This window comes from Pagrus pagrus, assembly GCF_965226575.1.
Source record: "Pagrus pagrus genome assembly, chromosome: 20".
NCBI lineage: Eukaryota > Metazoa > Chordata > Actinopteri > Spariformes > Sparidae > Pagrus > Pagrus pagrus.
This window is the reverse complement of record NC_140207.1, coordinates 11,582,906-11,593,051: the sequence shown is the minus strand read 5'-3', so window position 1 is coordinate 11,593,051 and position 10,146 is coordinate 11,582,906. Positions and strand designations below refer to the sequence as shown.

The 10,146-nt window shown below is 42.1% G+C and overlaps 1 protein-coding gene across 1 annotated transcript in view; it reads left to right on the top strand.

Annotated features, from left to right (window-relative positions):
• The first annotated feature begins 4,576 nt into the window (after positions 1–4,576).
• The window catches only part of vipr1b (vasoactive intestinal peptide receptor 1b), a 46,023-nt gene continuing 40,453 nt past the window's right edge, over positions 4,577–10,146 (top strand). Inside the window, exon 1 of the mRNA XM_084341018.1 lies at positions 4,577–4,765. Within this exon, the coding sequence (XP_084197144.1) occupies positions 4,712–4,765 (54 nt within the window). The 5' untranslated portion in view covers positions 4,577–4,711. The remainder of the gene's footprint in view (positions 4,766–10,146) is intronic.

Sequence of the window (10,146 nt, the reverse complement as noted above, 5' to 3'; positions counted from 1 at the left end):
TCCCAAATATTGTATTTTGTACACGACTGTATCATTAAAATGTATTTAATTTGTTTTCCGCCAAACAAAGCCCAGCCTAACTTCAATCAGGACTCTTTCAGTTGAACCGACCAGATTTCTCCCGGATAAAACAAACGATCATGTAATCGCTGTCAAACTTTAAATCTGTTGTCCTGTCTGCTGTTGTCAGCTGCAAAATCATTGCGACCCTCCTCCACCCAATTCCAGTTCATCATATCCAGTGCCCAGGTCGAGCTCATCACAGTTGACCTTATCACATCCAGATCTTCATCCATTCTCTCCTTTCCATCACCACCATCATCGTCTGGGCTTCCTCAGGGGGGTTTCCTAGATTACTCACGTCCAAAGACTCTGCAAGAAAAAGGAGGAAGATTCCCACAATCCATCACAATGTGGAGAGGCATCACACCAGATAAATGAGCGAGTGAGTAGTCTAGGTTTCCCAGATGTTAACCTAACCTTAACCCAAGTCCTTTTCGTTGCCTTAACATGACCACAGAAAGGAGTCAGAGTCTCTGGTGTGATTTAGCCTTTCAGACACCCAACTGACGCTCGTTCACACCCACTAACACCCACTAGAACCTGGCTTTTGTCTTTAATGTGCATGTGTACTCATACTCATACTTTTAGATCCATCTAGATTTAAGCAGCGCTCAAACATCATTCAGTCGGCACTGAGTTTGAAAGAGAGACTGAAGTAAAAGATATTAAAACAGTAACCACCATGACATTCATTGTTATTAGCTTCCGTGCTCTGCCTGAGCCTTGTCAGCTGCCTGATCGGTACTGCGGATGCGCTAACGGTAGGCTAGCTGCATCTTCAATAACATCTTGTTTTTCTATTTCTACATTTTGAGTAGGTGTGAAAGAGTTGGAGGTAAGATGACTTACTAGGCTTAATACTAAAACGTCCGTCCTGTATGTCCTATATTGACAATGCAAGCAAAATGTCTCAATTAGAGTGCAACCTCGTTTCTATTCTCCGAGACCTGGAGGAACAGTTTATTGTACTTGTTAATAATTCAGTGCTTTAATTTATTATCCATCCATTGCCTCTTCAGTGTGGACACAGGTATTGCTCCACATAATTCACTAGCAAAAGGCTCTTGACCTTATTGAGATAGAAATCCTGTGTGGGTGTCCTTGGTTCTCCACGGTCCGCTTGTCTAATACTCCTCTGCGATGTAAAGGTCAAATCCGTTTCAAATGCGTCTGGGTAAGAGAAGCCTTGGATTTCTTTTCATCTGATGGTTTTGAAAACGGTGTCTTTCGAGAAAAACAGGCATATTTTTATCCGTCTGAAAGGACGGATACATCAATTTATGCTGTCAATTAGTCAATATCTAGATGTCCGTCAGCACAGCTTAGTGCCTTTGATTGTAAAACTGAGGAACTGAAGGAAACGCTCCCCTGTCTACATCAGTGGAGCTGAGATGGAGCAGGTCAACACTTCGAGGTCCCTGTGAATCAACATCACAGGACCTACGATCACACATCTCCACCTCGGTAAAGAAAGTTCAGAAATGACTATATTTCTCAAGGACACTTAGATTGAGCTAGGGAAAAGGGAAGGGAAAATCACAAACTGGCCATGCAGCGGGTGATTAAAACCACCCAGAACATCATTGTTACACACCCACCCTGCATCTTAGCATATTACAAAAGGCGTGAATGTTGTACCATTATTCAGCCTCGCTGTACTGTATACACTGTCTGTTCACCCTGCTGCCATCTGGCAAGAGATTTGGTAAACCAAAGGACAAATTAATATTCTTCTGGACTCCATGTTTGGTTGGTTGTAGCCACCTACTGGCAGGTAATAGAAGTGCAGCTAAAAGTCATGTTTATTTAGTGGCAGTGTTGCAATGTGGCTGCTATGTGAGGTGACATTTCCACAATCCTGTTCCATCCATCGTAATGAGACTTGTTCGACACATTGTCTGTAAGTAGAGCTGTTAATAAGCAATATGTCAACGTAGAAAACATATTTAAAGAATTAATGGTGAATTGTTTGTTTTATTAGTTGATGACATGACGCCATGAGTGACATACTTAAGCTAATTTCCCAACCTTAGCTTATATCCTATGCTAATTTCTTAACTGTGGCACATTGCACTTGTTGAATAATACTCACCTACATATCTGTAATTGTAACGTGTCATTTCCTGTTGTTACAGTTTCACTAAAAACAACAAAATCCTGGTCTTCCTTTTGATTCGACGTTTAAGCTGGCTGGATGGCGAGGCACAGGGACCTCTCGCGATGCCATCATGAATAATTTGAGCTGATGGTGTCTCGACATTCAAGGTGAAGTTAACCAGTGTTATGAAAAATTCATCCTGAGGTGGAGATGATTGTGGTAAATTCCACGGCAGTCCATCCAGTAGCTGCGGAGAAACATATCTATCGAAACCACAAATGTCAACAACAACAAACGCGTGAGATCTAAAAGGCCATCACTGAAGTCATTGGGATTTTTACTTCAGTAACCATGGAGATCTTATATTTCAAGGCAATCCAAGTCTTAATATTGACAAAAGTGGACTGGAGCCACATGTGGCCGGTGTGTCAGAATCACACAGAAAAGCCTTGTGAATGGACTGATTAATACAATGTCAAATAATATAATTATATCGCAATTTCTTAGTCATCTTTAATTCATAAAGTGTTTAACACATTTTAATTGATGGTCCTATATTAACTGTGATATGACTCAACATTTTTATGTCCTCCAGCAGGAATATTAAACTCTCGGTGGTTTATTAATGTAACTTTACATTATGTGAATTATTACATTAATATGTGTTACTCACGGCAATATTATTTATTACATTACAAGTGCACATTTAGTATTTATTGTTGTATTAATCACTTGTTATATGTCATGTACAGGACAGCATGTTCTGACCCTAATAATGATTTCATACTGCAGCCCATAGAGAGCTGAAGCACACAGATACCTGAGAATAGAAGGTATTGTGGAGGAAAGAAAAGCAGCATGTTAGCATTCATGCTAAAATTAGACTCGGACCATGACGCGAGGCCACACAACAAAAATAACCGGTGATATCACCATCAGGGAAAACAAGATGAAATGAAACTATGCTCCTTCTGTTCATTCGTGTTCTTGTTGTGTTACGCTGGCTTGTGCAAAACATATTTTCCATCAATATTAATGGGTGGGCTCATGCAGGGAAAGGCCTCACAGGGTGAACGTGGCCGAGCTGTCGCAGAGACTGAAGATGAAGCTGCGCCTTGATGTCCGGTCAGCTGTGAGGGGAGGTCGATCAGCTGTGACGCTGACAGCGCGAGCGTGGGCCTGCGGTTGGAGAAGATGGAGAAGACGGAGGGCTGATGCTGCACCCAGAATGGATGATGGGTTATATGAGCGACTGTGTGGTGTAGAGGTGTTGCGTGGGCCCGTAGATCACTTTATAATCCTTCTTTGACCCAATAAAACCAACTTGTCGCCTTTTATTCTAGTCAACGTCACGTAAAAAATTGACACGGTTGAACGAAGCGGAGGCGATGAAAAGTCTGTCTCCTTCTCTTCTTTCTGTGTTGATGTTTTCACTGACGTGGACTTGGATCTTTATGCATTAGCAATTACTAATTTCTGAGAGGATGCATCAGTACAATTTGTCTAATGGACTTTTAATCACGCAAAGCAGGCAGCTGTTTAGTGGATTCATCTCTTTTCAGAAACACTGAATGTAAACAACAAGAAAAAGTCCTCATGGCACCTTTAAAAACGTCTAATGCAGCGGTGTGACGGCAGCGTACGTGATATCAGTGTGTTGTTCCTTGAACATCACAGTCAGTGTTGATCACCTTGGAACAAGCTGTCCTGGGTTTTTTTTTTACACGAGGTTGACTCATTTCTTTTGTCCATTTCTTTTCAGATTTCTGTTGCTGTTCGGTTCGGTCTAGGACACTAGATTACTTGGTTTGGTTTCAGAAAACATGGTGTCTTTTAAAAAAAGACTTTGACGTGTGTTTAAAAGGAGAACTCTTCCCCACATCACAAAGTCGTGATCCCCAGCCCCTCCACCTTCTGCGCACAAGTGGCTAATAAACATACCGCAGAGGTGATATGCCAGGAGTTTGTATAATTACCTGATTAATATTGTAAATGTTAAAATTATTTCTCAAAAACTACATAGTGCGCCTTTAATTAGATGCTTGCACTTCGAAATAACATAAACAATTTTAATTAAACTGTAAGTAGCTTAATCTAGCGTGACACTGTTGATTAAAACAATGCATCCACTCTCTCCTGCAGGTTTCATGGACATGCAGGTTGAATTGGATGAAGAACAAGTTGGTCCCATCACAAAGGAAGAACCCCGGGTTACACAACAAGTCATTAGTGGCTCCTCTCACTCACAGCATCGTTAGTTAATCTCCAGCGGGCTGACAGGCTTGTTAACAAACTGCCTCCTGGGACTGTGGAGTTGTGAATGGGCGGAGGTGCGGGAGGCGGGTACAGTCAAACAGATGCGGCTCTCCTGCTGGAGGAGCGCGCAGAGAAAAGCGCAGTCCGATGGGGCGGCAGCAGCGGTTTGGCTCACCTCACAGACACAGTCTCGTTTTCTTCACACACACACGCACCGACACACACCTTTTAAAGACTGACTGAGGACTTTTGCCAGTATCGAGGAGTAAGAAACTCCCGAACTAAACGGACAGAATGGATGCGCCACAGCTGGTCTTTCTCCTGCTGCTCCACGGATATGTGCCAAAAGTAAGTGCTGTCCTTTACTTTGGTAATGGGTTTTTTTTTTATGGGTCGGTTTTTTATGTAGTCACGAGTCAGATAATTAAAACGAGTTCTGTAGACATTAAATCCTTATTTAGATGAGTTTGGAAATCATGATTCAGCTTGTTTTACGCGCGTTACTGTGTTTTATGAGTAATAGTAGTTTTATCTATCTATCTATCTATTAGATCTTTAACATCTTCTTGATTTTATTTATGGATATAGAAGGCATGAATCCAAGGGATACCATGTGTAACACCTAATTCCTACATGATCCCAGATGTCATTAAATAGGAGACACAATAACACTTAACAATTATGGATTACTCTAAAGTGACAACAAAGACCCAAAGACACTTTTATATAAAAAGCAGTGGTATGTTCCTTTTTTCCCTTTTTTAAAAAGGAAAATCGGGAAAAAAAAAAGATCATTATAGGCAGTCATCTTGCCCCAGAGATGAGCCTTTAACATTTAAAATAATTATATTTCATCCCACTGTCTGCAGCTGAGTCAGTGCTGGTGAAGGTGAAGTTTCTTCAGTGTCTGGCCTCGAGAACAGTGTGTGCTTCACCAGCAACACATCACGACAAGTGACATAAGAGATCAAAATTGGTTACAATAAGGCTGTTCAGACTCTCAGAGGTCCCTGTGCCACAAATGTTAACTACGCTTTTAGCTGAAGAACAATCCCTTAATGTCAGAGTTTCATTTCCTGCTGTTTTTTGTTGCCATGCAAAGCAAATAAAATCACAGTTTTATTGATAATCTGTTGATCAGAAGCTTTTAAACTGGAATGAAGACTATTAATCAATAATGCTGTTGGACACACTGTAAATTTCTATCTGCTATACATCTAAACAGTAACATCATCCACTATAACATTGCTGACTGCTCATCATAGTTAGGATATGCCCACTGTTATGAACAATTTGCTCCAAGGAGGATATGTACAGTAATTTCATGATTTTTCAATATATATTCATATTCTCTCTGTGTTTGGATAAATTGGAGGGAAAGTCCTGAGGCATTGCCACATGGTAGCAAGTCATGCATCTTTCAGAAGCGTAGTGCTCTGCTGCAGGGAGGTGTGATCACTGCTGTGATTTGTGCACATGAGGGTGCTATATGTTGAGGCTCTCCTGCATCTATGTTTTCAGTTACACATAAGTCAAAATGTCCGATTTGGGAATCACACGAGTGATCTTTAAGGGTTAAATGTAAAGACATTCACGGCCACTAGATATCGCACTGGGGCGACAGCACGGCCGAAACAAACGTGCGAATCGTTCACTCGATAATGTCAGCGTCTGAAGACACACTGCTCACGAAACTCAGATCAAACTGTAAAACAAGGCACGACTGATCACATTTAAATCAGTATTCTGTTACTACTGCACAGATGTTTCAGCAAGTATGTTCAGAAAAGTCAGAGGACTGTTCAGTTTTAATATACGACTTAGTAGTTCACGTGTGGTTCAATATGTGAGAATTGGCCACCTGTTGAACCCTGAACAGCTCCAAACATAGCTGCTAATTGTAGCTACCATTAGCTAAGCTCAGTTGACCGTGCAGCTAGTGGTCATGTAAGCCGACTCTGCCTGGACGGGGAGTTGGTGGTGGTTTCAATCGGACTATCACTGCTTGAGGTACGAACTAGGGCTGATTAGCATGCTAACTTCAGTAGATGTCTTTACATATTGCACCTTTAATGTTAAACATGTTATATATTTACAGGACTTTGAGTTAAGGCTAATCTAAACCGAATTAATCACCACCATCTGGAAGCATAAATAAATCTGTAAGAAAATCAAGTGCCATCTACAGACAGAGACGTTTTATCTCTGTTAAGAAATGTCAGAAGCGCTCTGCTGCCGTTCCTCTCAGCGCTCGCAGCTCCTGACAGGGATTTACTCGGGCATCTTATCTCTGCAGGTTTCCGTGTAATTTAACTTATCGGGAATTTCATTGCTTTTTAATATAATGCCAGAGATGTGGGAAAGAAAATCGATGAGCAGATCTGCTTCTAAGAAGCTTAAGATTTCTGATTATGATAAGGGTCACGTCTTTGGTGGATTCTCGTCATTTGATGCTCAGCATGGCCTCCTTTAACGCCTGTCAGTGAAGCCTTTTCCGGGCAGAATAGAGTCTTCCTTTGCTCTCCTAACTCTCAGATGTCTGGCCCACCCGAGGCTTTAAAGATCAACCGGATACGTCATTTGTTGACATAGTTCAGTGGCTCTTATAGGCACCAGTGTGGAAAACATCTGACAGTTAGCCTGCATGCTCCTGGTGGGCTCTATCCGTGTCCTTTGCACAGTCCTCGGCGGCTGCTTTACAATAACATACCCTGACATGTTTCATCAATACATCTAGCGAGGAACTGTGGTGTTGAGCGAGGCACAGAAAATCCCACAAGTGGTTAAAAAGTGCATTGAAGTGGCTGACTGTCACTGCTGTAGGTTTTACACAATGCAGATGTGAGAAGAGGAGTATTGGGGGTGGGCGACAGTGGCGGACTCGGGATATTCGAGGGGAACGGCGCCACATTTTGTTCCAGCGCGCAGAAGCTCGTGATATAGTGAAGAGAGAGTACTTAATTGCATTTTGTCCCCTGGTTGGGCACCTTAGAGGGCAATTTATCACGTTTTATCTACTGTAGGGGCGACCATTTTTTCTTAAATGACTCCTCCTTCCTGCCTCTCTGCAAATATAGCACCACCAGTTTGCATGAAATCCCAAAGAAACTTTTTAAACATCTTGATTAACATTTCTAGGAATAGCTTGACATTTTTGGAAATGTGCTTATTCACTTTTTTGCCAAGGGTCAGGTGAGAAGATCAGTGACACTTTCATGGTTGTGCATTAAATGTGGAACTAGAACTGCATGCTTGGCTTCCTGACGAACTCACTGTGTGGTGTAAATAAGATATCCAGACTTTGTTTCATTAGGTTTATTTCTGACGTCGAGGTGTCAGCAGCCAGCTGATGACAGTGCCGCGTGCATCCACATGCATCCATCTATATGTATCTTAAGGGTAATTCTGGATGCAGCATTGTAGGGGAGTCTGTTCATTTCGACAGTGTGACAGCTGCTCAGTCGAACATGAAGCCAAGAAGGTTTGACTTCTTGGGTGCAAAAAAAAAGCAAACCCTTTCCTCGTAGCCTCTGCGTCGTGCAGCACTCTGCCCGTCCTTCATTGACTTGGATGAGGATAAAACGATTTACTTGTGCAGCTCCTCTAGACTTTTCAATTGTTATCTGACAGAGTGGATCAGTCTGATTCTGAGTCACCTTCAAAAAAATCCAACCACTGTTTTTATCATTTTATTTTAGCTAAAATATGAAAGCGTCTGGTGGATTTCAGACACAAAATAATGATTAATTATGGAGTCTCTGGTGAGTAGTTGTCCGTGGCTTGTAGATGTTTACATTTCAAAAGTTTATTTCCCACCCTGATTACAGCGCCTGCAGAGAAACAGCCCAAAACTCCCGGCCTGTTTGTGTACAGATTAAACAAACAATATGTAACGTGTCAGTTAGTGAGTTTATAGATGCTGGTATGCATATTTTTTAACTTTAGACCGATACAGTGTGTCTGTTTCTGCCTGCATCTGGTTAATCAACCTGATACACCTTTATAAAGTATATAATTTATACCCATGTTTGAGAATGATACTCATCTTCTCATCTAACTCCTGGTAAAATACAGAAAAGGGCATTTCCCATTTATGTCAAACTAGTTTTTAAGACATTTGGAAAATGCTAAAATGCAGAGAAATGCACAGTCGTGCTCATTATTACACACTTGCTGCACAGACTGAGTTCAGCCCGAACAGTTTTTCAGCACGATCCAAACATGTTCCCCGTGTTTACGCGAGTTTGGCTGGGAAAGAGTTTAATCTCTGTCCAGCGCACACACTTTGATTCCCGGCTTATCAACCCCAAGTGGAAGAACCCGAGGTGACGGCTGGAGAGGTATTTCGCATGATGTAGATGTTGTTCTCCGGTGAAGTGTAGGATGGGTATAAACACATCACTCTGCATTGCGTGGCCACACACAGGCACCGGCTTCTCCTTTCATTTTCCTGCCGGCTCTCCTTGTTCTTTATCCGATCGTTATCTTGTACTAAAACAAGGCGAGACCGGCGGCCGTTGGAAATGACAACAATCACTTGAAGCAACGGCGTGGCAGCCCTCGTGATGAGCTCTGCGCTAACAAACTATCAAAGCTGGCAGGTATTTATGTGATGTTTTGCTCATGGAGACGCCGTGTTTATGTTTGTGTCCCTAAGGCGCTGCAGAGGTTTCATTTATCATCTGCATAGCTCGGGATTGACATTTTGATTCATTGCCCACTAAAGCAAAGTGTAGATATCATAGGCAAGGTTTTAACATCTCTAAATGGCAGGCAGGCAATTAATTTTTGTCTCTGGCATTTTCAGCTCGAGTATATATCACTGCCAGGACCCTTCTCCTCGTGTCTTGTATCTTCACTGATTATAAATTCAGCCACTCCCTTAAATGAGATACTCTGCCCTCTGATTATTTTGTTATCATTGTTCTCCCCTCGTTGTGTACTCAGGCTCTGTTCACAGTATACATGAACTAATAAACTACTTCCACGCAGTGAAGAGAGCTTGATCCCAGCAGCCTACAGTACAAGTCCCTGCACACAGTCCACTATCATGTCTGCCCCCCGCCCCCGATGAGGGACTTTGTTCCCGTTTTTCCTCTGTTTATGCAGCATTAATGGTTAACGTCAAGTTTGTTGCCACTGGTTTGCATTTCACAAAGGGGCAGAAGAAACGACGCACCATATTTTCATGAAATTGAGCTGAAAATCTGGATGTGAAGAGCCTCTGTTCTCCAACAGTGTTTGTTGTGGTTGCTTAATCATTAATTCCAGTCCAATTTGAAAGTTTATTCGATAAATAATCAATCTGGTTACAACACAAACTTGTTTAACTTGTTATTTGCAGGATTATGAGGTGATGAAACGGATCCACCGTGCCGTGAAATGTTGCGGGATGCCGGAGTGGATCAGCTGCTCAGCCAGGGACGGTGAAAACAGACCGTGCCTGTTGAGAGCGATGCAAGTTGCAAACGTGTCATGAAACCATTTGGAGGAGGAAGCCAGTACATGTAGCATCAGCCTATAGAATGGACTAGCTACCATGCTGTCTAATTTACAGTTTTCACATGTGCTTTAGCAAACAATCGCTAACTGTCCCATCCAGTAAACACCTAAGTATTTACTGCATTATTAACTCTCCTTTTAGCTCTGTTTTTGGTCTCCACACCAAGTCCTGAGGGAAGTACGTCTTTAGCCTCTGAATGCTCTGCTGTGTTCACAGGCTGGATTAT